Here is a 27,750-nt window from a genome sequence, read left to right as displayed (position 1 = left end):
GTCTTAATCTTTCTTACTTTTAGCTTTGCATTCTTCGAGTTTAGTAGTGTTTTAAACTTGTTTTTACGTTTTTGAAGTCAAATCCAAGTGGTTAACAATCCCTCCTAATCTCCGGTCCAGAACGATCCCTACTTACGTACTTACTACAATTGACAAAAAGAGGGTTTAATTTGTGTGCGTATAAATCTCGCATCACCTTTCGCTCCCCCTCAACACCCTATATGGGTCGTAAAGTGGTGTATTGTTGGGTCATTACATCGTATTGTGTCTAGGTCTGCATAAGCATGTGATTTGAATGTCGGACCCTAGAGTGTTTTAGCATTGGGGGGTTCATTCTTTGGCAGAGCTTAACAGGCAAAGATGACAGTGTTAAGGTAACTGACGTGGGAGTAGTCAACCTTCCTTGATCAGCAGATGAGGGAATTCGAATTTATCACCTCTGTTAGTGCTCGTGATGTGGAAGAAACTAACACATAAATTAAACCCTATAAATTATGCAATCATAATATGAGTAAGTAGGGATCGTTCTATTCCGAGGATTATAAGGGATGCTAATTAACACAAATTAAACTTATAAAACTGAAAACTAAGTTAAACTAAAAACAAAACAATGACTAGGGGGACTTGGACGAATTTAATTAAAACGAAAGTGAAGTGTAGCAAATAAATTAAGTTGCAAATGAAATATGGATCAAATGATAGCTAAAGGATTCTTCTCCACACATGAAACATATGCATACAAATTGATTTCCAATTATTCTTACTATAAACCATGGATGACAATGCCCCAAATTAATTATGAATAGCACTAATTAACTCTCAAATTTTCCTAAGTTCATTGAATTGGACTTAGCGACACAACCAAATTATTCTTCTCAAGTTCCCTAACTATGAAAAGCATGATAGAGATACATCTCAAAGATCATTAAGTTTTGTGAAAATCATAAGCATTGACAAAGCATTCGTAACTATGAAAAGCATGATACTCCTGCCAAGAATTTACTTAACTCAATCGTGACTAGCGACTTACTTTTACTACTTGCAAATATAAGTTCATAACGATTAGGTGAAATTCCCTTATATTCTAGCATCAAATCCCTACATGCAAACTAAGTGTGCACCCTTAATAAACATATAAGAATAAGTTTTCTATAAAGCAAATAAGTAAATTGCATTCATGTTTTATGAAACACTAACTAGATGTAATGAATTTATATAAAACATATGATCATAATTGAAATGCAATCTAAAATAAACATTGAACTTAAAACAAAGATAGAATGAACTCTGAAAATTCCAACAACTTCAATGGTTGAATGATGGGTGTGGAGCCAAACATAATCACAAGGCGACATGTGGATTTTTGGATAGAAGAGGACAAAAATACCCTTGAGGCATACTGGGATTCCTACGTGCGATCATCGGACAATCAACCCTCAACCAAGTCAAAAGTGCCCAAAATAGGTAACAATTCAAAATCCATCTCATCAAATCCCTTCTACAAGGTAACTTCCAAAACCTATTTCATTCCATATTTTTTTACCTATTTTCCCTCTTTTAGCTAGTCAATTAGCTATCATTCCATAACTTACAAAATATTCCACATAAATTACATAACTTCCATTCCAAAAATGTGTTAATTGGCTAATTAATGGATTAATTACCTAATTAATCCATTAATTGCCAAATAACTCACACATTAAACCACAAAATACACACAAAAAGCCTCCCAAAGGCCGGCCACCTTTTCTCCAAAGGGGACTGGCCATGCCCTATAAATACTACCCATTTTTCTCTAAAATGCTAGTTCCACACTCTTACAAAACTCCCAAAAACTCTCAAACACTTTTCTTTCTAAATTCTAATTTTGGCATTGAAGGTTTTTTCGCCAAAGCCCTCCCCCCCTAATTCATCGTGGGCACGTGAGGCTCTTGGCCTTGACCTAAGATGTTATTTGTTTTGTAGGTGAAATTTTGTCCAAGATCAAGGAGGAAGAAATTTGCATCCACAAATTGGTGCTTTCATTGAGAGTTGAAATTCACACTCGTAGAAGACTCTCGCATAAAAAGGTTTTATCTCTATTTTCTAGTCCATTTGTATTTTTCGTACGTTCTTATTATTAGAATTTTTTATGTGCAAAGATTTTTGATAAAACGAAAAAGAGAAATACAATGGCTAGAAATTTAGAAAACTCAATGAGTGAACATTCCAATATTCAAGAAATGGGACCGCGGCGATCCATGAGACTAAATGTGATCCTAGGGGGAGTGGCACCACCACCACAAGGTTCCACCATGGTGGCCATCCACGGCGAGGTCCATGGCACCACTACCACGGCCCAAGCCGTGCCACTAAAGCAAGCCTAAGCCGTGCCATCCAAAGCTCAAGGCACCAAGGCCATGACCCAAGCCATGTCACTCCAAGCCTAACACGTTGCCAAGTCGAGCCCTAGCCTTACACCCATGTATGCCACACACCGAGCAGCCCACTCCCGTGGGCCAACCTGCTCCCACCAAGCAGCCTGCTCTAGTGGCCCAGCCTGCTTCCGTTGAGCAGTCTGCTCTCGTGGCCTAGTCTGTTCCCGTGGTCAAACCTACTTCCACCAAGCAGCCTGCTCTAGGGGCCCAGCCTGTCCCAATAGCCCAATCTGCTCCCGTGGCCTTCCAAGCAGCCCAAATCGGTCCAAGACTAGTTCTACGGTCCTGGCTCCAAATTTCTGGACCGATGATCATTTTCACCATATTTTTCTGCGGATTTGACATTTCCCAGCTCAAATCTCACTCCTGGAGTCTACCAAACTTCCACTGTTCAAAGAGAAACATTTCTTCCAAGCTCTTCTAAACCAAATGGCGAACAACACTTGTCTCGACAAGTCATAGAGTTGACGAGCGCCCTAGCACAGCAGACAACCTTGGTGAACCAGCTCTTGCAGCACACGAAGATGCAACGTGTTCCAAACAACGTGTCCCGAAGAAGAACAAGGGCAGACGAAGAACCTCTCCAGCAGCGTCCCAACAAGCAGCCACTCGACCTGCCACGAACCGAGCATTGGGCAGAATACACTCCCGATTGGGCCCTTAAGATAGTGTATACTCTCGTCTTAGCACGTGGAGGAGCGTGCACTTTCGACTAGGCCCCCGGACGAGCATACACTCACGATTGGGGCCACATTCCGATAATCAACATGAGCAGTCTTCCAAGCGAAGTGTTTATTCGCAACTAGGCCCGTAAGTAGCATCTTTCATATCACATCAGGGTAGGCAACATGACGGACAGAGAGAAGTAATCACTCAATCCAGCTCAAGTTCAACCAGCAGCCTACGAAATCCCTCGCCTACTAGGAATCCACCATATGCACTGCTACCGCAGGGTAGATGAGCCGAGCATGTAAAAGAGAAACCTAGACTTGCAGGTCAAGACTAGGGCAGCCGAGAGCTCTGAACTCCCAACAAAAGAAAATTCAGGAAGAAGTAGAAAGGCTCCTGACCGAGCGATTGTACAATTTCCCACGTAACAAAGCTATTGACAAGGTGCTCCAATAAGACATGATAAACATGAGCAAGTCATCTTTCAATGACAAGATCGAGCAGATAGGACTACCCCATATAGATTACTAGATATAAAGACTACTTCTATTCCAATAAGAAAATTGAATTTTTCTTGCATCAGTGCGACACATAGAAAACGAAGAAAGCAACGAAAGATTATCTTTTGCACGGGCAAGATGTAGAAGATTGCTAGAGGAGGGAGAACAAATATCCTCTAAGCTCTCTCTTTCTTGTAGGGTAGAATAAATCACTCTTCACAGTTGATTTAATAACCCACTTAAGGTGGACTTAAATAGGCTATGAGAGAAATTTATTTCCCTTTCCTAGAAGGATCTAATTTCCTATTAAAGAGGGAATCTACATCAAAATAGGAAACAGTCCAAAGTTTCCTAAAGCAAGAAAATCTCTACACTTGTTGCCCTTTTTTGCGAGCAGCCTAACAGGTGTAAGGGCATTTGTGGAGCCAAAAATAATCACAAGGCGACACGTGGATTTTTGGATAAAAGAGGACAAAAATACCCTTGAGGCATACCGGCATTCCTACATGCAAGCAGCGAACAATCATCCCTCAACCAAGTCAAAAGTGCCCAAAATAGGTAACAATTCAAAATTCGTCTCATCAAATCCCTTCTACAAGGTAACTCCCAAAACCTATTTCATTCCATATTTTTTTACCTTTTTTTCCCTCTTTTAGCTAGTCAATTAGCTATCATTCCATAACTTACAAAATATTCCACATAATTAAATAAAACTCCATTCCAAAAATGTGTTAATTGGCTAATTAATGGATTAATTACCTAATTAATCCATTAATTGCCAAATAACTCACACATTAAACCACAAAATAAACACAAAAAGCATCCCAAAGGTCGGCCACCTTTTTCTCCAAAGGGGACCGGCCATGCCCTATATATCTACCCCTGTTTCTCTAAAAAGCTAGTTCCACACTCTTCCAAAACTCCCAAAAACTCTCAAACACTGTTCTCTCTAAATTCTAACTTTGGCATCGGAGGTTCTTCAGCCAAAGCCCTCTCCCCCCCCCCCCCAACGTTTATCGTGGGCGCATGAGGCTCTTGGCCTTGACTTAAGGTGTTATTTGTTTTGTAGATGCAATTTTGTCCAAGATCAAGGAGAAAGAAATTTGCATCCACAGTAGGCATGGCACACTCTAAAACGTGCAGGAATTTCATATATATATAGGGAGGGAATGGCTGAATCCAATGAGGAAAAGGTTTTGGCGTTTTGAATTATTTTAGGACTCTAAGAATCAGGTAGAAAGTGTTGAAATGCGATTAGAATTCCTCCTTAAAGCTGGAGATAAGATAAGATAAGATTAGATTAGATAAGATAGGATAAGATAAGATAAAATAAGATAATGTTCCTCTCCAACTAGGATTCCTCTTCTTGTGTAATTCCTTGTCTTCCAAATCTCAACTTTAATTTCTACAAATTTTAGCACATATCTAAACCATTTAAACACCAAAAACATCCAGCCCATATGCTATCCACATATGCTATCCAATCCAAGTCCAAAACTGCTCCAAATTGCTTCATTTGGCAATTTATTGTCATCCTTACCAACATGACCTACAATAATACGAAAATAACTGAAATTACCAAAATAAATGCAAGGAAATAAGATAACAAAGTTGCATGAATATGCTCCTATCAGCTCGTTAGATGACTTTTGATGGAAGAATAACACAAGGTTATAGCAAAAAGGAAGCAAGTAATCTTGCAACAAGGGATATGGAAACTAGAAATATTATTAGATTAAAAGTTAGCCGGTAAAATTATGAGTTATGAAATGTTAATTATATATGTCATTGGCTATGAATCACGGTTACACGCATGTAGTCCAATATTTTAGTGGATTGGCTATTGCATTTTATCTATCAGTCTTAGGTTCAAAGATCTCCTCCCTATTTATTGTAATAGTTTTGAATCCTCCCTCATCTCTTAATAATAGTAATTATTTATAAAAAATTAAAAAAAAAAAAAAAAAAAAAAAACACCGTTATACTTAGTCAACTACCATATAGGAAAATGCAAAATTTTAAAAAGGGAAAATTTGAAATGTCATAGAAACTTGTACACTTTTTTCAATTTGTTATATAAACTAACATTTAAAGGGATTTGTTATATTCCAACTTTTTGAAGTCATTAATTGTCATCTCACTCTAACTCCATTAATTTTTTCATCCAAAAGAAATCACATGCTTTGCACACGACTTGTGTTTAGGATTATTTCAGACATTTCAACATAAAGAATGTCGTCCAAATGTACATAGATTTGGAGGGGGGTTACCTTGCGACTCTATATTTTTTAGTCATCTGCACTTCAAAACATAAAGAAGTGGGTGCAAGTTGTTCCCCTTTTCCGAACAGCAAAACTCAAATGATTATATACTAAATCAACCCCCTTTCCATATTTTTGAGAAACCTTAGAATTATTTTCATCGAAGGCATCTTATTAGAAGGGGAACGAGATGTTGTCCGAAATAACTCTAAACACAAGTCATGTCAAGGAACATGACTTATTTTAGATGGAAAACTTAATGGAGTTAAGGTGAGATGGCAAATTAATGATTTCGAGAAGTTGGTATGACAAACTGCGTAAATTTTAGTTCATATGACAAATTGAAAAAGTGTATAAGTTCATATGACATTTCAAAAAAAATTCTCATTTAAAAATTATGGTGAAAAATTCAACCATTAAATAAAATTTAACAATGATTTAAAATAATTAACTAAGTGACATTTTTATTCATATGTTAAAATTGTGTATGTCGCATCCCAGTCTCGACTATGCCGTATCATGGTATTGTCCACTTTGGGCCCTAGCCACGCCCTCACGGTTTTGTTTCTGGGAACTCAGACAAGAACTTCCCAGTGAGTCACCCATCCTAGGATTGCACTTGCCTGAACTCGCTTAACTTCGGAGTTTCGATGAAATCCGAAGCTAGTGAGTTCCCAAAAGACCTCGTGCTATATAGAGGTGGGCATGTACATATAAGGCACATCACCCCCTCTCCTTTGGTCGATGTGGGATGTTACAATCCAGCCTCCTTAGGGGCCTGAAGTCCTCATCGGCACACTCGCACCACATGGCAGAGTGGCTCTGATACCATTCTGGTATATTGTAACATCCCACATCAACCAACGGAGAGGGGGTGATGTGCCTTATATGTACAAGCCCACCTCCATATAGCACGAGGCATTTTGGGAACTCACTGGCTTCATGTGACAGCCCATCCCTCAAAGTATGATTTTTATAATTTTATTACGTGAAATTAAGGGAATATCCTAGGGGCAAAGCATGATTTTCGAATACGTATGTGATTCTTGTATATTTTGCCATATTTCTTGACATATTTGGATAGAGCTCGACCTTACGGACGTTAGGCATAGGTAGCAGTGAATTTGGAGTTACAGTTGAAGTTTCATTGAGTTACGAACACGAAAGTATTTGGAATGAAATACTATTTTAATTATTTTCCACTATATTTTATTATTATTACTAAAGGTTTTTTTTAATGATATATGGGGGTGTGTGTGTGGCAGAAAAATAAAAATAAAAAAAAATGGCTACCTGATGGTAGCGAAGGAGTGGAGAAAATGGAAGAAAAGGGGGAGACCAATTGGGGAAAGAGGGTAGAGAAAGGAGGACTAATGGGAAGGAGAGCATGAGGGAAAGGAGAGAAGAAGAAAATGAGGGAACCCAAATGGGTCTTCCTTGACTCGTGCAACTCGTTTCCTCAAACCGGCGGCTCCTCGCCGTTTCTTGTCCAACTTTCTAATGAATTGGACCTATAAACTGCTCCCAGTCATCCCCTTAGCCCTTTCTCTTCTTGTTCCACCAAAAATGAGAGAGAATTTGATAGTATTTTGGTACAAAAATAGTGATGGGTGCTGCGGGAGACCTTGCCCAGAATCCATCAATTGTGAAAAGATTTCTTCCAATTGCCACCACCAATAAACTCCCTTTGAGGCCTAGAACAATGCCCAATCATTGAATGGAGCGTCAAAGTCGAATTGAGAATGAATCAAGAGAACCTATTTCTAGGATTTTCGACGGTTCATGGCCAATTGAGGTGTTTTCCGGCCAAATTGCCCTTGTCCGCAGGTATAAAGTTTACTCTACTCTTTGATATCTTTATTTTTGTAATTTTTGGGAATTTTTAGAAATAGTTCAGTTTTCTGGCAAGCCGAGGAGGCCGACCACCACCCCCAGCGGCTAGTGCGACAGCGCACGGCCAGGGAGCTGTCATTGTGTTTTTATGTGAACGTTATCATTCTAATGATACTTTTGAGACCTAACTGCGGTGGTTTGAATAGTAGTACAATTGTAGTATTTGTTGGATTAAATAAATATATTCGGATTTGGTTTGAATTCTAGAATTATGAACTACAAGTGGCTTGATCCCTGTTTAGGGTACGTAGACAGTCTAACGAGATATTAGATGCAGCCATACAATATTTGAGACAAAAGCCTTGTTTTGGAAATTAAGCAATGCGAAGGAATGGGGGAAAATTTGAGTTTTTTAACTTATGATTTGTTGGTTAAATGTGGTCATAAAACCGTGTGTGAGAAATAGAGAATTTGAAGTAAGGAATCATAAGTATTGATAGTTAGTTAAGATAGTGTTTACTTGGGCATATTATCGATAATTATTCCCGAAAATAAATAGTTCGGGAGTAAGGCGTTATAGATTGTGCATTTTATGCCACATTATATGTACATATTTATATATTTGAAAGAAGTATGATATGGTTAAGTTTTGGATTGCATCATGGCATATCCATAGGTATATTACTGCACATAATTATTGTGAATGCTTTAAAGTACGAAGGTGAACGCAGGACGTACAGGTAAGTTTAGGTAAGTACATGTTGTGAAATGTGAGAGGCATGGTTATGATTACATTTTATTTGAAATGATTAAGTTATGGCACGACTATATTTATGTTTTAAGCAACTCCAACCTTATCGTACAGGTTGCAATGATAGGCAACTCCGACATGGTCGTACAGGTTGCTTGTGACTCGTACATGCCATATTAAATGCATTTAGAGCTCATAAACCTGCACCCCGATGTTAGTGCTCCTGCCTATGGCCAGGGCATAATCCTTCACGTGATGTTCACCTCCTACACCTTACACTCACCTTGAATCCAAGATAGGTGCACAGGCCTACAGACGACATTAGGTGTTTCGACTCATACGTGACCGCGATTATTTGCACAGTCTTCACGTGATCATAGTACTTGAGCAAACTTATTTACATCCAGTCCTATCGTACAGTCCACTAAAGGTGGTTCCGACTCATGTGCAGAGATATTTGATGAGCTATGGGTGAGTCATACAGGTCACGTTAGGTGACTCTGACTTACGTGCTAGCATGGATAACACCTGATTATTTATATTGCTGATGAGATGTTGTATCGTGGTATACTCCTGGTAGACCTGGCAATTTATTACACGACCCGTTAACACGGCACGTAAACGACACGAAAATAACGGGTTTCGGGTCAACACGATAACTAATCGGGTCATTATCGGGTCACACGATAATAACCCGTTAATAACGGGTCCTTAACAGGTTTACACGAAAGTGACACGCGGGTAACCTGTTTCGACACGATAAGAAAAATGCTATTTTGATGATTTTAATTTTTTAAACTACTAAAAAAAAACTTACTATAAAATGCAATAGATATAATGAATATGTATATATTGTTTATTAATTATTATTCTATTATTATTTTATATAAATTTTAAAATTTAAGTTTTATTTTTTTATTTATTTTTATAATATATTATAGGCAAAGATTGAGATTAAAAATCATAAAACACATTAAAAATAAAAATATCAAGTAATTTAAAAATACCAAAAAACATAAAAAAAAATTATAATAATTAATTTCCCGTCTAATATTTCAAGAGTTTCATCCATTTCCCACCTAATGTTTGGGAAATTTTGCAACCTATATCCATCCATTTTCCACCTAATGTTTAACCCAAAGAAAAAATTAACCAGCTTTTTTTTTTTTTTTATCTCTTCTAACATTTTAACTTGAATAAAAATAAAATACGTAATAAAAAAAACATAAATGTAATTTTATTATTAAATATCATCACATACTAATTGAAACATAGTCTAATTAACACTTAAAATATATAAATAATTAATATATTTATTCCAAGTCATCAAAACGATAAGATTCACTAACGCTTAAAGTTTATTTATACTTTCATTAAGTATAACATCAATGCGTATCCCATCAAAATGATGAAAGTATGAATAAACTCTTAAGTGTTAGTGAATTTATCGTTTTGACGGGATAAGTATCCTACAAAACTAATTTCAACAATTCAACCATCAAACTTGTTTATACATGCTTCAAGATCGCATACTCCAAAAATTGCAAAAAACAAACATTCAGAGATGAAGTAATGAGACAAAACTTTTCAACGGTTATAAATGAAAAATCACGATTTAACGGTTATTTTAACTCCGATTTTGATGACTTTTTACAGCTCCACTCCTTGACCTTATATGAATTCGATCTTCAATTTAAAATATTTACACTAGTGTATACCACAAATCTTAAGTTATACGTAATGAAAGTATAAATAAACTCTTAAGTGTTAGTTAATGTATCGTTTTGATGGGATACGCATCCTATGAAACTAATTTCAATGATCCAACCGTCAAATTTGTTTATACATGATTCGAGATCATATACACCAAAAATTGCAAAAAAAAACATTCAGAGATCAAGTAACGAGACAAAACTTTTCGACGGTTATAAACGAAAAATCACGATTTAACGGTTATTATAACTCCGATTTTAATGATATTTTACAGGTACACTCCTTGACCTTATATAAATACAATGAATGAATTTGATCTTCAATTTAAAATATTTACACTAGTGGATACCACAAAATCTTATGTTATACTTTATGAAAGTATAAATAAACTCTTAAGTGTTAGTGAATCTATTGTTTTGATGGGATACGTATCTTAGAAACTAATTTCAACGATCCAACCGTCAAACTTGTTTATATATGCTTCAAGATCACATACGCCAAAAATTGCAAAAAACAAACATTCAGAGATCAATTAATAAGACAAAACTTTTCGACGGTTATAAACAAAAAATCACAATTTAACGGTTATTTTAACTCCAATTTTGATGATTTTTTTATAGCTATACTCCTTGAACCTAAACAAATACAATGAATGAATTCGATCTTCAATTTAAAATATTTACACTAGTGGATACCATAAAATCTTATGTTATACTTGATGAAAGTATAAATAAACTTTTAAGTGTTAGTGAATCTATCGTTTTGATGTGATACACATCCTACGAAACTAATTTCAACGATCCAACCATCAAACTTGTTTATATATGCTTCGAGATCGCATACGCCAAAAATTGAAAAAAACAAACATTCAGAGATCAAGTAATGAGAGAAAACTTTTCGACGGTTATAAACGAAAAATCACGATTTAACGGTTATTATAACTCCGATTTTGATGACTTTTTACAGCTCCACTCCTTGACCCTAAATAAATACAATGAATGAATTCGATCTTCAATTTAAAATATTTACACTAGTGGATACCACAAAATCTTATGTTATACTTGATGAAAGTATAAATAAACTTTTAAGTGTTAGTGAATCTATTGTTCTGATGAGATACGCATCCTACGAAACTAATTTCAACGATCCAACCATCAAACTTGTTTATATATGCTTTAAGATCGCATACGCCAAAAATTGCAAAAAAAAAAAAAACATTCAGAGATCAAGTAATAAGACAAAACTTTTCGACGGTTATATATGAAAAACCATGATTTAACGGTTATTTTAACTCCGATTTTGATGATTTTTTACAGTTACACTCCTTGACCCTAAACAAATACAATGAATAAATTCGATCTTTAATTTAAAATATTTACACTAGTGGATACCACAGAATCTTATGTTATACTTGATGAAAGTATAAATAAACTCTTAAGTGTTAGTGAATCTATCGTTTTGATGTAATATGCATCCTACAAAACTAATTTCAACGATCCAACCGTCAAACTTGTTTATATATGCTTCGAGATCGCATATGCCAAAAATTGCAAAAAACAAATATTCATAGATCAAGTAATGAGACAAAACTTTTTGATGGTTATAAACGAAAAATCACGATTTAACGGTTATTGTAACTCCGATTTTGATGATTTTTTACAGCTACACTCCTTGACCCTAAATGAATACAATGAATGAATTCGATCTTCAATTTAAAATATTTACACTAGTGGATACTACAAAATCTTATGTTATACTTGATGAAAGTATAAATAAACTCTTAAGTGTTAGTGAATTTATTGTTTTGATGGGATACACATCCTACGAAACTAATTTCAACGATCCAAGCATCAAACTTATTTATATATGCTTCAAGATCGCATATGCCAAAAATTGCAAAAAAAAACAAACATTCAGAGATCAAGTAATGAGACAAAACTTTTCGACAGTTATAAACGAAAAATTACAATTTAATGGTTATTGTAACTCCGATTTTGATGATTTTTTATAGCTACACTCATTGACCCTATATGAATACAATGAATGAATTCGATCTTCAATTTAAAATATTTACACTAGTGGATACCATAAAATCTTATGTTATACTTGATGAAAGTATAAATAAGTGTAGATTTTTAAAAATCTCATGAACAATGTTATTTATTTGAGTGAAAAATTAATAATAATAAGTGTGAAAAATGTAATCACACATAATGAAAAACTTTACAACATTCATTAAGGGGTCAACTCCGAAATTTAGTATGTATATACTAATTTAGTATTATGTTTTACATTTTTTTGGGTCAAATTATGTTTTTCTTTTCATTTTTATTGATTTAAAATATAATTTTCTTAACGGGTGACGGGTCGGGTCATATTACCTGATAATATTAACGGGTTGATTTTGGGTCGGGTCATATTACCTGTTTACTTTAACCGATATTACATGACACGACCCGTTAAGCTATCGGGTATGACACGAAAACGACACGAACACGAGAAACACGACACGAATGCCAGGTCTAGTCTCCTAGATTTACTGATTGTATACAATTGATTTCATCCTTATATGTAGTACGATTTTCTAGGAAATTATACAGGTGTTACAGCGAGGGGTTATTACCTTTGATAAGTGAATGGTTTTTGAGAAGCTTTGTTTTCGCCCACTCACATTTTCTATCTTTGCAACCTTCCAGGTTCTAGTAGTAAAGTTTCCGTATCAACGAGGATTTGTGGCACTTCCCAGTACAGGTGGCTTCTTATGATGGTATAATCGTTATCTTACCTCACTATACTCTAATTATGCTCTGTATCACATGTGTATGGGTCCATATCCGCTCACTGTGCACTCGCGTATTTAAGCAGTTCTAGGTTTAAATTTATTTATAGTTTATACATTATCACACTTTATGGCTTCCTCACCTTCTAAGTGTTGGCCAGCACAGCTTAATTCAGAGTCCTAGTGGACATTCCAAGTCAAGGTGTGTCACTTCGGATTCCATTGGAATCCAAAGTTAAGCGAGTTCGGGCGAGAGCAATCCTAGGATGGGTGATCCACTGGGAAGTTGCTTGTCTGAGTTCCCAGAAACAAAATCATGAGGGCATGGCTGGGGCCCAAAGTGGACAATATCGTGTTACGGTGGAGTCGAGACTGGGATGTGACAGTGTACATAGTATGAACTTCTACTATTAAAAAGGGAATCTTTTAGTTCAAGTACTAATTAATTCTAAGAAAATTTTAGCTAAAATATCATGTTTTTAGTTTAGGTACCAAAAAAGGTCAACCAAGATAATTCTATAAATACCACTATAACTCAAAATAATTACATGAGTGCCACTCAATCCTACCATATTTTCGACATGCCAACTTTTTTCTATAACTGGTTGTTCAAATTTTACGCCTATCGACTGATCAATCCGGTCACAATGTCACCATCTAACATTGACCTTACAAAAACATGTTAAGTAATGAATTTTATCATAAGTTTCTCTAGTTTTAATGTGTATAATGTCAAAAAAACAATAAACTCACACAACAAACATAATTGAAGATAAAAACATTGCACATATTGTTTTTTTAATCACTGTTGAACAGTGAATTGAAACTTTGCGGTGATCGAAAAAAAATTTGGCCACAATTATGTTGGCCAATGATAATTTTTTACATTGGCGCTGGTGGTATGTGGGTCATGTACAATGGGGACACAACTATAAATGGTCTTGTGCGTATAAGTGTGTCTGCCCATTATCTGTGACTTTTCAAATAGAATGGGAAGGGATTGGTAGTTTTTTTATTTTATTTTATTTTAAATTGGTATTTTTTCCTTAAAATCTTTATTGAAATTGGTATTTAATCTAATTTTTCCTATTAACAAATGTGTTCTTGTATTAAATGTGAAAAAATATCTACCTGCATGCATATTGCATATATAAAAGTTTACATTTGATTTTAACAGACACGATTTTTAGGGAGCTTTGAACTTTAATCCTCTGAATAGATTGAAGTTTAATTAAAACATAGTGTTAGATTACAAATTTTCCTTTGATGTGCATACTATAATTCAAATTCAAATTCATATTCTATTTTTATTTTAGAATTAAATAATTTTTTTTTCAATGTCTTCTTATTAAATATTTAAAATTATTAATATACACATTTAAATTCATTTATTTTGTTTGACTTCCTCCAGTTATATCTTTCTAAATGTACCTAAATGAGAAAACATACAAAAAAGTAGTGACACAAGAAAGATATGCAAATACATGTGTACTAAAAATAAGTTAAAACGATTTGATGTATCTAAATATTTGTACCAAAACATATTATAATAAAGTAATGTATCTAAATATTACATGTACCAAAATATTTGTACAAAAATACATTATATTGGATTAATGAACCTAAATATCTGTAACGAAATGGATACATCAATATATATTAAATCAATTAATGTACCAAAGGAAGAACACAAAGTGTATCGGAATATATTAAGGAAATGGAAACTGGGATTAAATGTATGGTGACTTGGACATTGGGTCAAGGGACTCAACTTATTTTTTCATCTTACAAAAGGTATTAGTCTAAAAGTGATTTCTTAAGAACTAAAATAAAGTTTCTATTATTTTATATCATTGAAATGTATAGTGTCACTGACACACCCCGACCGAAATCAAGGCGTGTTGGCCGTCACGTGAAGGTGACGTAGCCATGTACATAGTGCAGAAGCAAAAGATAATAATAAAAGTATGAATAAATAAAAATCAAAATACAAAACAGAGTAGTTAACATACAAGTGCAAGTGTAAGGGTGAAAAACAATATTCAGAGCATAGAAAGCCTAATGCAGTCCAGAGGAACAAACACTAACTAAACACACCCAGAAGTGGTCTTACACTGGTGATAATCTGTCAGATATGCCGTGGATTCCTCGTAAGCCACCAAAGAGCAACCCAAACTAGAACCTGAAGGGGCGCAAAACAGAAAGTGTGAGTGGGAAAAAACAAAGCTTTTCAAAATCATTTCATTATTAAATATAGTGGTCTGTACGACAGGATTGTGCACCTAACTTGGATCCAAGATAATTGTGTAGTGCGGGAGGTGAACATCACGTGAAGGACTGTGCCCTACTCTGGGCGGGAACACTAATATCGGGGGTGCTGGTTATGAGCTCTCTGTGCATATCACATAACTACTACGCCACAACTATAAACTATAACTTACATGGCACTTACCTATGTGTCCGTAGCACCAAACATACATATATGCAACTACTAAAGCATAAATAAATAGATAAACGCTATGCATGGCATTTAAAACATATAAACATTTCATATCATTTTCTGGGAAAAACCACAAATATATACGTATATACAGAAAACCAAAAGCCCACTCACTGGTATGTGGAAGGGTCGTAACCCCCTTGCCTCGAGTGACTGCGCTCGTCCTCAGGATAGGTCTCACCTATATGCGAAACAACTATAAAAATGTCAATTTAAAGCACATAACCAAAACTAGGTAATAACTTCTCATACAATGCTCAAATGGGGGGTGTGAATATACCAACGTAATCTACTCAACCTCACGAACATCCCCATATTTTTAAAATAATTTTCTGACGTCTCACATGCCCTTACGCGCCGGCCACGCGCAGGCACGTGCCTGGCACATGGACAGAATCCCTAACGGTGTTAAAGAATATTCTGTCCAAAAGCAGGCATATTCCGTTAAAACAAAAGTGACGCCGTTAAGAATATTCCGTTAACTTAATGGAATATTCCCTTGTCTTCTCCGGTGAGTCTCGTCGGCCGCCGCCGTCTGCGTTGCCGGAAACTAGAAAATTTTTCAAAACTTCATATCTTCTTCATTTCTCAACCAAATTCCATGAAATTGGTACCAAATTGAAGCTTACAATGAGTAGAACAAAACCTTACCACTTTGAAGCCCTAAAACCATGGAATCTCGCCGGAAAAACCCATGATATTTCTGCCAAACCTGCAACTCACGATCCCGACGTCCAATTCCTTCCAACTTTCTTCCCCGAGCTTCGTGAGGACCTCCTAAAGCTCCTTGTGATCTTAAAAACTTTACGATCACATGTGCATGAACAGTGCATGAAAATTGGGGTTAGGATTCTCGAGGTTTTTGAAGGTTTCAAGTCTCACAAATGTTATGGATGAACTCAAGAGCTTGCAAGGAGTTCGATTCTTACCTTCTAGACGTTGATCCGTGCATGGAAGATTGGTTTTGAAGTTCGTTCGTACAATTGCAAAGGAAATGGGATGAAGTCCGAGAAAGAAGAGAGAGAGAGTCACGGGAGTGGTATGGGTGTGTGTGTGTGTGTGTGTCCTGTAGAGTCAACCACCAAAAACAACAAAACAACACCCCATAACACCAATTACGTCCAAGAGTATTTTAGTCTTTTCGCATCTACAGTACAAATAATTCAGGACGGACTGTCACTGTCACAAAATATGCACGAATGTGAATATTATAGTCGATGGTGTGTTTCCACACTCCCTTTTATCCTCATGCTGTTGTTCATTTTTTACAATCATTTTTATACATATAATATAAGAGAGTGAAAATCATTTTTATACATATAATATATGATATGCGAATTTACTAAGATGACCATCAAGATTAACTAAAATCAACATCGGAAATGCTTGCAATGGGATTACAGGCCAAACTGCAGGACTTCATCTTCATGGAATCAACATGTGCTGACATGTCCTACCTTTTTTAAAGAAGTGATACAATTAATGGTACAACTATATTATAAGTATAGCATTAAAAGAAAACGAAAGAACCCTAGTGGCAAGTTTGGTGACTGGTCAAGAAAAACTATCAATATGAAATGTCATGACCTCATTTTTATTACACATTTTCTATTTTTATTATATTTGAGAACTCGGTCTTTCATGTCGAGTGTTACGCGTATGAGAAATTTTATTTAAACCATATAACCTTTTTTTACACCCAATTTAAATTTTAAATATTTAATGTCTTTTTTACCCTATTGCATAATTACCATCAAGTACAATATGAAATTAATAATAAAACTTAAATTTATCAATAAACCCACATCTTATAATTAAACCTTACCATCACTCTTTATTTATCATACGTTCATTTCGGCTAAAACTCTATAAGCTCTTATGGAGAAAAAACAAGTTTTTTTTTTTTTTTTTTGGATAGATGATGATAAAGTTTTGATCAATCCTCCAACTAAGATATGACTCGACTTATGGAAATTTTTTGTTCTTGGTTTCAATTTTTTTGTAGTGTTAGAAGATGGGTATTGATTTTCAATTTCTTTTTCATCAATCCCAAATTGCTCATGGTTTAAACTTTTTGCACCATTGAGGTGAAAGTATTAAAAAATTGTTGCACACACCAAATTTCTGGGATATATACAAAACCCTTTCTACGAATATAAGTTTTTTAATCTTTGTTCAAAGGAGATCTCACATCAATTAGATTGCAGACAAAAAAATTTGGTTTATGGCCCAAAATAATAGCTACTGTACTTGAATATGCTCACCAATACTTTAACCCTTAGAAGATTCAAGTATATAGAAAACTCAAGGTTTTGATTAGAAAAATACGAGTATAAATTACAAAAGTTGTAACTTGTGAAGATGAATGTGTAGTTTTAAACAACTATTTTTTCTCCAATGCTAATAACAACAGCCTTACTAGTCACTAGTTTATATACAAAGAGTATCGTTCTTTAAAACTCAAGGCTTTGTTAGATATATTGACACTTGCCACGAAAACAATTGAAGAACTTGGAAATGGACTGGAATTGGGACCAGTTAGTTGAAGAGATCACGGTGGGAGGAGGGACAAAGGACCCATAATGTTTTTTGATTTTTGGGTCTCTTTGAAAACAAAACAATTCAATTTGAGAATTTATTTTTTAAATGGGTGTAAAGATAATTTTACATTTTGAATTGGATTTGAAAGAGTAATTTAGGTATTAAATTTGAGTTTAAAGAGATATTAGTTCTTTAATTAAAAATAATATTGGTGTAGAGAATAAGTTAAGTAGAAAGAGGTTAAATGGGTTCAAATAAAATTTCCTTATACCTATAGGCACAATATTATACCATTTTTTAAATTTTATTATATTTGAGAACATAAAACTTTATATTATTAGTACAGTTAACCTGGACATTCTGTTGTAAGCCTCCATTTGTAAGGTTTGGTTCTAAGACCAACTACCAAGTCTACTTTGACAATTTTTAATAAGGATAACTGGTGGCAAGTCACGGTTATCCACCTCTTTTGGAGGTCAGGAAGACTCATAAAGGCATTTCAGCCTCTCCCTAACCACTAGTCTAGTTTTCACACCAACAACGAGTTTCGAACCCGAGACCTCTAGTTTTTAGTTTGAATGATGCCTTTACTTTGACAATTTACATGCACGACAATAACAGATTAACACATTTTTTTACATGCATTAGGTGATCATTAAATTTTAATTTACTATTAATAGCCATGCAAGGATACTTGTGTAATACAAAATGCATATGCTATAAGGCTACTTGTAGTTAAAATTAAACCATATCTAATTCATGGTCGTATTCTCTATGATATTAACTATATCTTGTTATCCTTGGCAAGTGCTAAAGCCCAATCCTCCCATTTTAAGCCAAAAAAAAAAACACCATGTTCTTCATTTCCTTAAATACTAAATTTAAACCAATCACACCGGAAATATAGACTGTCGTGATAAAACTACCAGCTAGTTCATTTTTGGTGAAAAAAAAAAAAAAAACAATCACACTAAGGTGATAAACCCCAAACCCCAAAATAGCCTTAAAGAAGTAATTATGACCACCTACTAATTCATTTCCTAAAAGAAGTAATTAAGACCAACACACCAAGGATATGGGGCTTGATAGTCTTGCACGTCTATGGTGAGATAGAGAGAAAAAGTGGGTATTCATTTCACATAAGTTTAGCTACACACCGAGAATGACACCAAATTTTTTCTCACTCGAAATAAGATTTGTGCGATCATAAATCTTGAAGTTTTTTTTTTTTTTTAAGATTTACCAAAGTAATATACTAAGGATACGGTAACAAGTAATATCCTCGTAACTAAAAAACAGTGAAGTAATGGCATGTAATTTAACATACTAAAAATCAGTGAAGACATATAGAATCCGTTCAACTTGATACTAAAAAACAGTGAAGGCATATATAGAACCCGTTCAACTTGACCTTCAAGTGGGGACTATTCTTTATTTTTAGGAAATTTACTAAAAAGGGTAATTACTTAGTTGTACAACTTGTACTCCATCACGTGCGGAAGACACCACTCTAACTAAACGTAGGGGTTTGACTGTTAGCTTTAGACATGAACTGCTGACACCCACCATTCAAATTCGATTTAATATCCTGTTTTCTTTTCTTTTTTTTCGGCTTTTGCTTTTGCTTTTGGGTCACATCTCAAAAGCTCAAATCAAAATAGTCTAGGGCCACGGGAGGACAACCTTTCTTTTTTTTTTTTGATTTTTTTTTTTTTTAGGTTTTTTTTTTTTCACTCTTTAACTCCTTATGAAAAGTCATCATTCCTTCTTGACAATAGACTATCCGTTGACAACGGCCACGGGAGGACAACCTCTTTTTTTTTTTTTTTTTTTTTTTTTGCTCTTTAGCTCCTTACGAAAAGTCATCATTCCTTCTTGACAATAGACGATCAACGGATATACTCACTATTTTTATAGCGCTTCTTTCACTAGTTAAGTCAACTACGACTCTTTTCAAACTTTTCTTCCATAAAATGCAGGCTTTTTTTATAACTTTCACCGATCGTAAACACTACCAACTTTTCTTCAATTGGTGGTGGAGTTTCCATTGAACTTATCAACGATTTTAGCTCATAAAACCTTTTTATTTTGATTTGTGTCAACAGCACCATCTTCGCTAATAGAAATCTATGCTAAGCACAAAGTAACATCTTCCTCATTTGACCAATTACGACTTCTAATATGATCTTTTGTTATCTTGAAATTTTTGGAAATTGGATGGTAGAAACAAAAGTTGGAAGAATTGTAGGAGAAAATTGAATTTTGTGTGAATATCTGAACAAATACATATGTGTTTATAGAGTTGTTTGGTGAATTTTGAGTTAAATAATTTATTTAAATTATTTTAACCTTTGAATTTAATTCTAGATAGCCAGATCATTTTTTTTAACGTTAGATTTGATTGTATTATATCTCATCTGTTGAATTCAATAAATTTATAAATATAAAAAAAACATTAAATAAATTGATGTGGACTGTTGGGTTTGAATCTCAACTGTAAATGAAACAAAACAAATGTCGGGCCGAATAATGTATTATGGGCCGAGGGTTAGAAAGAAATAGAGTGGATTTAGAAACCAAATTTTGAGACGAAGTGAGTCTTATGATTTAAATAATATGGAAAAATTTGATCAATTTAAAAATGGAGAAACTTGATATAAGTTCAATTTTTTGAACCAATAGTAGGAATAACCCAGTTTATTAAAATAAGTTCAATTTGTTATATTTAATTATTTAATTATCAATAGTTATCTGTTCAATGATAAGATTTATTATAAAAATCAAATTTCTTCCCAATTATCTCTTTGCTTATTTCTTTTTATTTATCTTTTTGTTATTTCTCGTTCTTCCTCCTACTTTAAACCCCATTTATAAATTTTATTTTTAATTTTTATAATCGACCTATATCACAGGTTAATTATATTTATCTACACAGATTTTTTTTTTATAATCAACCTGTCACAGATTAATGTGTCTTACTTGTAGGTATGTTATGTTTTTTCTACCCTTTAATTAGGTTTCTGTTTTTTCTACCCTTTAATTAGGTTTCTTATCTCACGTATATGTATATTATATACATTCATATATTTGTTACTTGAGTTAGGGTAGAATGTTTTGCAGATAAATTTATTTTAGTATATTAGTTTTTTTGTTATAAGATATTAAATATATTCTTTTGGAGTTGGAAAATGCATAATATTAGAAGATTTTAATTGATTTTTAATATTTTTAGAAAATATAAAATGAGTATAAAAGAAATAAAAACATATAATTAGATAACTGGACTCACTCCTAAAAACACTCTACGTTTTTGGACCTGGATCTAAAAGCCCCTATAAAAATCACGTAACCATTCATGTGTCAGCATAATATGGCATCATTTTGATTGATTCATAAATTAAATGAATTATTGTGAAGATGATTGATAAATACAATGAACGTTTTGAATTATAGCGTTTGTAAACTAAAATAATGTCATCACCATGGAAGGAATAAACACTTGGAGGTAAGCAGATTAGTGTACAAGTTCACCCAAGAAATCAAATAAATTAGTACACAAAGCGAACTAGTTGTTCAATTATTACCATACAAATAAAATCCAAGCGAAAAAATTTAAAGAAAAGAAAAACAAATCCCAACCCAACTCTGGTATGCTGCGAGTTGGCCTCACGACTTATGCGCCTATAAATCGATAATTCGTCAAGTTCAACTACAGTCATCTAATTGTCATTTCTTAGCAAGCAACTACAGATTTGTGCTTCTATCGACCCGGACACGCTCCTGCTTTCACTAACCAAACCTGTCGTACAAAAAGCAGTTCCAAAATATTAAGTTGATAAACAAGTAGAACCCAGATTTACAAGCGATGTCAACGAAATAAACAAATATGTAACAGTCTGGTATGCTTGGATGACTCTCAAGCATACTTAATTCAGGGTAAAGAATATCAGCTTCCGTATTTCTATTGTAGTTTCAGTAAGCCTGGAAGGATGACGGGACAAATTTATATTAGCGAATGAGGATGCTTACCAACGTATGTAACAACTAAATTCAGCACGGACATAATAATCGCTGATAGCTGATATCTATTAAAACCGAGTCATTTGCTGCAGCGTTTGAGAACCAGTTGATTGTGAAACCAACTGTTCTGCACCAAGAGATGGTCTAATCAAGTGGTTGGTACCAACTGGATTGCCAAACCCCCTGATCATCTCTTTAGGAGTATTGGGATTTGTTTCCAGGTTCGACGATTCCATCAGCGTCCGTATCTGACCAAGTCGTTAGTTGTAGACCAACTTTCAGTTGTTCGACAAGAATAAAAATACTAAAAGGAAAAACATATACACAGAAATTTCAAACTTACCACATCCAAACGCTTCTTATGGAGATCACTTGACAACTGCATATTTAAAAAGTAAGGTATTACAATAAATCTCGAGTTGAAAAGTTGGTTAATAATAATATGGAACCATCATACATTCTACTTTTGTATCTTCAACAGTTGATTGCGAATCTAACCAAACATATTCAACTTAAAAAAAAAATAAAAAATAAATAAATAAATAAATAAAATGTACTTATCCAACTTTAAATTTGTCCCTTTGAAGTAGATGTACTCAAAGATGTTAGATGCACCACAATGTTCATCCTAAGATGTTGAAGATACTTACAGATTTGTTTTGGCACTTCCTCTCCTCACTTGAAAACCCGGGAATTGTCAGATGCCAATTTTTCTCTGCAAATGAGTCCAACGCATTAAATTCCGCAATGCTACAATTGCACCAACTATGATTCATATAAAGGTTCAAGTGAGTCAAGATTCTTGTGATATGAATTATTAATATAATATAAACTTAGATGCTACTATAGCTTCCATACTATTGTTATGTATATCTCCCACAAATCTCATATTCATCGCATGAGCCAAACAATGACCTCAATGAATTCCAAACCCCATAAACACACCAAAAAAGATATCCATCCATAAATGAGTGTTATTTGTTTTTTTTTTTTTTTTTTTTTTTAATCCCTTCTAATAATCAAGAAAATTTTGATGGTAACTTGGAAAACACAACCTGATAAATTATTAATCAAGAAAAAAAATAAGGAAAGATGAGCACAAAAAAGCGCAGCAGGGCCAACCAGAAACCGAAGACACAAAGAACAAAGAACCAACCAGAAACCTTAATTTATTTTTATATTTTACTTTTGTAGACAATTAGTTGGGTACATTGGTCTGTGACATACAGGAACCAGATTAAGTAGAGAGAACAAACACAGATTTAAATTTGCTGATTATTTAGTCTGCATATTCAGAAAACTCTCATTTGCATCCTATGTCAACTCATGTTAGATCTTTCTCTAAGTATCAAATTAGGTGACCAGTAGGTGTTAAGTGTAAGCATTACTCACAAGAAATATGGAGATGAGTTGTGTTACAAAACAAACCTAGATGTAGCAACACATCCTTGGACTCTAAAGTTGAAGATTTTCTATGCTTTGCCAAATTGCATGCATATGTTGTCACCTGCAAATAGGCATAGGATAAGCACTTAATGTCCACGAGTGCCATATGAAGCTTCTTTTTATCTGGTCCGACATGCCAGAGAAAACTTGGCACGCAGAGTTTTATAAGAGTGAAGTATATATCAGCAGTACAAAACTAATTTAGGCCTATTTTGAGGCATGTCCACGTGTGTATATTTATATGAACCCGATCTAACAAGAGGACTTGTACATCAACTGTTAAATTAAATGTGACCAATTGATATGTATATCAGTTGTCCAAAGTTGATCTACAGATATGCAAATCCTTAAGTTGGATCTTCAATTGATCATCATTATATATACATATTACATATAGTATAAAAGTTAGCATGTCAAGCCTTACAGAATCAATGAAGTCATCAGCAATCTCCAAGAGAAGATCTTCAACTTCAGGATCCAGCCTGCCTTGTGAATCAACCTGGGCAGGGAAAAAAGATTTCACAATGACAAATTTAATAGAGCACAACCACCACCCTCCCAACCCACAAACCAAAAAAAGAAATAGCAGATTAACTAAGGAATACCTGTGAGACTAAATCTTGTATCTTTCTCTTCCCGAGAAGTTGGTTAGTTGCTTCTGTTCCTTGGCTTGAACTCCCTCCAGGTGTGGTAGTACCAGATGCAGTAGCATCAGGGTGTGATCCTGTTAAACTAAGAGATTTCTGGCCTGCGGGTACAGCCATCCTTGGGGAACTCAGCTGTTGCTGCTGCGATTGTTGTTGTAGTGGTTGCTGCTGAAGTTGCTGTTGCTGTTGATGCGGCTGCTGCTGCAGCTGTGGATGTCCCATTTGTTGCTGCTGCTGTACAAGCTGGTTTAACTGTTGAGGGATAAAGGGCATAGACTTTTGCAACTGATTAGAAGCCAGTTGCTGCTGATAGAGAACCTGCTGCCTATGTTGTTGAAGACGCAACGAAGATGAAGGTGAAGGTGAACCAGGGCCAGGAATTGCTGGCATTTGCTTCAACCACTGTTGTGATAAAGAATTCTGCATCATTGCTGGCTGTCCATTCTGAGACACACCAGATAACTGAGGGTTCATAAAAGCAAGTGAAGATGTTCTTGGCAAGCTCTGAACCTGTACTTTGTAAAGTCAGATTAAATGTCCCCACCATAAATTGATAAATTCATCCAAGACATGCTATAGAGTAACAGCATTGCCAAAGATTGTTAAACTGTATAAATACATCTCTATCCTTCCTGCTGTGCAAAATGCCAACACTGTACCACCAATATTAAAATGCCTACAACTCTACAAAAATACCCATCAAGCGGAAGTGGGTCATTACAGAAAATAAGAGTACGTTTTGAAAAGAATGATCGATTCCATTCAACAAAACCTGGTATGGCTAATGTTAGATGCTACAAATAAATGAACAAGAACAACCAACATAGAAAACAAAAAACATATTTTCTGGGCAGAGCAATGTAGGACTCTTGTAGGATACCAAAACAGCAATTGATGGTTTGAAAGGCGTCTTTGTAATTAAAATTCATGTAGCATGAAATAAAGTGATTCATTCTCATTGGTCCTCCAAGTACCAAAATGATAAGTTGACGTAATTGATTCAATATAACTACTTTATAAAATATAACTATTTTATAACTACTTTTATAAAATATACTCAAAGTGAAAGAAGCTAGCGGAAAACCACCGTGAAACTTTAGTCAAAAGTGATATCCCAGATGCAAAGATCAAACAGAGGTTTTGGCAACTTGTTTTTAGTTGGGCATGAAAAGCAGGAAAGAGATCATAGTTATCCTAATTCATTTGTTACATGCAGATCTTAAATAACGCTTAAATCTAAATCAAACCAAGGAGAAGGTAAAACGATTATAAAGCATAATAAAATTGTTTGGCCTGTTGGTTCTGTCTTTGAACGATACTGGAGGAAAATTCACTAGAAAACATGAAGGTCAGGATAACGGCCGTGTCACTTTCTTAAAACCAAAACTTTCTTAGAACCAGAAAGTGGAATTCCACAGTTTGAATATCCCTCCCAACCCGAAGAATAAAGACCTTCATTTATTACTTGAAACAGGTCAGACTACAAATGTAGAGCCAAAAGAAAGTCGGCCTCAGTGCATGGCCCCTTATTGCAGGGTCCAAAGCCAACATATAAGTTTAATAGAATATGAGAAATTCAAGCTGTAGAAAAACTCATTATACAACATAGCATGATCAGCTAGAATGAGTAATTCACATACGCACCATTCTATAACAATTTGCATACACATATAAGAAACTCAAAACCAGACAAACATAGCAGTTGGCAGAATAAAGTAGAAGATGCCTAAGTTAGTAGATCGGGCAAGAGGAAAGTAAGCAATTATACCTGTGCAGAGGTGAGCGAACTTTGTTGGGCCAACTGTTGCCTAAGTTGGCCCTGCCCCTGATTTATTCTCTGTTGAGCAAAAGAAGCAATGGCCCCATTAGCTCTTAGTTGCGAGCTCAAATTGATGGATCCCATCACCCCCATTGCCTGTGTTCCTTGTAAAGATTGCCCAGGAGAATTACTGTGATGAAATTGGGAACCTTGGACCAGGCTGCCTTTTTGTCTCGGCTGCAGAAAGTTTGCTGATTTTGTTAAACATGAAACATTTCCATTTTCAAGAAAGTATTGAGTTCACTGGTGTGCTAACTTGACAGTGCGTAATATATTATGCAATAATACAGAAACCAAAGCAGCACGTCTATCGATCCAACAGCTTTCACTGATGTACTAATATTCAATGAGAAATTCAAAAGGGAACTGATGTACCATATTAAATTAAGATTGTTTGCATTTGATTTATAATACTAATCAAGGTGTACTTTACTATGTAATATAGTATATGATTAACATTGGTTCTAGGAAGTACATAGCATAACTATGTCGGATGGTTTTGCCCACATTGAAGCAACCAGCTATGCCGATATAACATTCACAGAAAAGCACTATTAAGAAACTTATGATGCTACTAAACACAACTTGTTTAAACTCCACAAAATGCACACTAACTACGCCACATTTCACCTTCCACAATCAAAAGATAACAGCAAATTTCATGAGGGCAATTAAACTCATACCGAGGCCAACAACTGCGGCTGCAGATTCAATTGCGCAGCTGCAATAGCAGCAGGGCCAGACAACATGGGCAGGTGGCCACTCTGCCCGATCAAGGCTGATCGCGACAAGTTCCCACCGCCAAGTTGCTGAGTCTGCTGTGCCTGGTTTTGCTGTTGCTGCTGCTGATTCTGCTGTTGGATAGCACCAGAGCCACCAAAATTCAACTGCCCATACAAACCCCCTTGGTGCCTCATCATACCGAAATGCTGCTGTTGCTGCTGCGGGTTCTGGCTCATCTGCTGAAGCTGGTTCATTCGGGACATCGACGGCGTCCTCTGCATACTCTGCATACTCTGCTGGAGCTGGTAATTCGGCATGGAATTCACATTCACGTTCTGGGATTGTTGCACCAATGATTGAGATTGCTGTTGCAGCTGTTGCTGCTGCTGGGTCGATTTCTGCGCGTAATCCAATCCGACGGGGGGCGAAATGTGCTGGGTTTGAGGAAGCGAGACGTTGGACAGGGAAGGGAGAGGTGGGGATGCGATTTGTGGAGACTGGGAGAGAGTTGAAGAGGATGGGATTGCTGGGTTTGCGGAAGAGTTTGCTGGGTTTTGGGTGATCATAACGTTTGAGGGTGATGCTACTGCTGCTGCTGGGTCAATGCTGGGTTGGAGGGGGTTTGGGGACGACGATGGGCCGTTTTCCGCCATGTTCTCGAATTCGTTTGCTTTTCAGAATAATTGGGTATCTGGGTTTTTGATCGTCTTGACAACGAAGAAGCTAATTCATGGCGGATTTTTTAGGTTTCTGAAATTCGGGAACTTGAAGTTTCAGAGAGCGGAAGCGAGAGAGGGTGGAAGAAGGTGCAGAGAGGGAGGGGGAAGAGCAGGAGAGGTCGAATCTGGTGCGTACACGTCAGCAAAAGCATACCAATTGGTCGGTCAACAGATCCTATGCGTTACGGGGAAAACAATTCATGGTATAATGGAAAATCTGGAGCGTTTTTCATCTCTAATTATATTGGAGTACTGGAGTTTCTCTACACTAGGTGGTTGTATGTCATGCATTGCGCTAGGGTGGATTGAAATGTCGAAAATCGAAAATCGAAAAAGCTGGACCGAAAACCAAACCGAGGCAAAAAAAATATTGAAGTGAAGCAATCAAATCGAACCAAATCAAATTTGTTGG

At 35.4% G+C, this 27,750-nt stretch overlaps 1 protein-coding gene across 1 annotated transcript; it reads right to left on the bottom strand.

Moving 5' to 3' along the window:
- Positions 1 to 21,478: 21,478 nt before the first annotated feature.
- On the bottom strand, positions 21,479 to 27,323 carry LOC103931992 (transcription initiation factor TFIID subunit 12b). Its single transcript, XM_009341525.3, has 9 exons — positions 26,580 to 27,323; positions 25,846 to 26,073; positions 24,036 to 24,587; positions 23,855 to 23,929; positions 23,413 to 23,491; positions 22,635 to 22,699; positions 22,328 to 22,363; positions 21,994 to 22,232; positions 21,479 to 21,763 (listed from the first exon to the last, which is right to left on the bottom strand). Exons 1-8 carry the CDS (start codon positions 27,270 to 27,272, stop codon positions 22,053 to 22,055), a joined length of 1,908 nt encoding a protein of 635 aa, XP_009339800.2. The 5' UTR covers positions 27,273 to 27,323; the 3' UTR covers positions 21,479 to 21,763; positions 21,994 to 22,052.
- Between the last annotated feature and the right edge of the window lie 427 nt (positions 27,324 to 27,750).

Source organism: the organism of the source record quoted next, unplaced genomic scaffold (assembly GCF_019419815.1).
Source record: "Pyrus x bretschneideri cultivar Hongxiangsu unplaced genomic scaffold, Pyrus_bretschneideri_v1 Contig37, whole genome shotgun sequence".
In the NCBI taxonomy this organism is placed as follows: Eukaryota; Viridiplantae; Streptophyta; class Magnoliopsida; order Rosales; family Rosaceae; genus Pyrus; species Pyrus x bretschneideri.
This window is presented reverse-complemented; position numbering and strand designations above follow the sequence as displayed.

Coding starts and splice junctions, on each gene's coding strand:
- LOC103931992 (XM_009341525.3), bottom strand. CDS start 27,272: ATGGCGGAAAACGGCCCATCGTCGTCCCCAAACCCCCTCCAACCCAGC. Junction 23,930..24,035: donor TACAAGATTTAGTCTCACAG/GTATTCCTTAGT, acceptor TTCCCTGCCCAG/GTTGATTCACAAGGCAGGCT. Junction 23,492..23,854: donor CTGATGACTTCATTGATTCT/GTAAGGCTTGAC, acceptor GCCTATTTGCAG/GTGACAACATATGCATGCAA.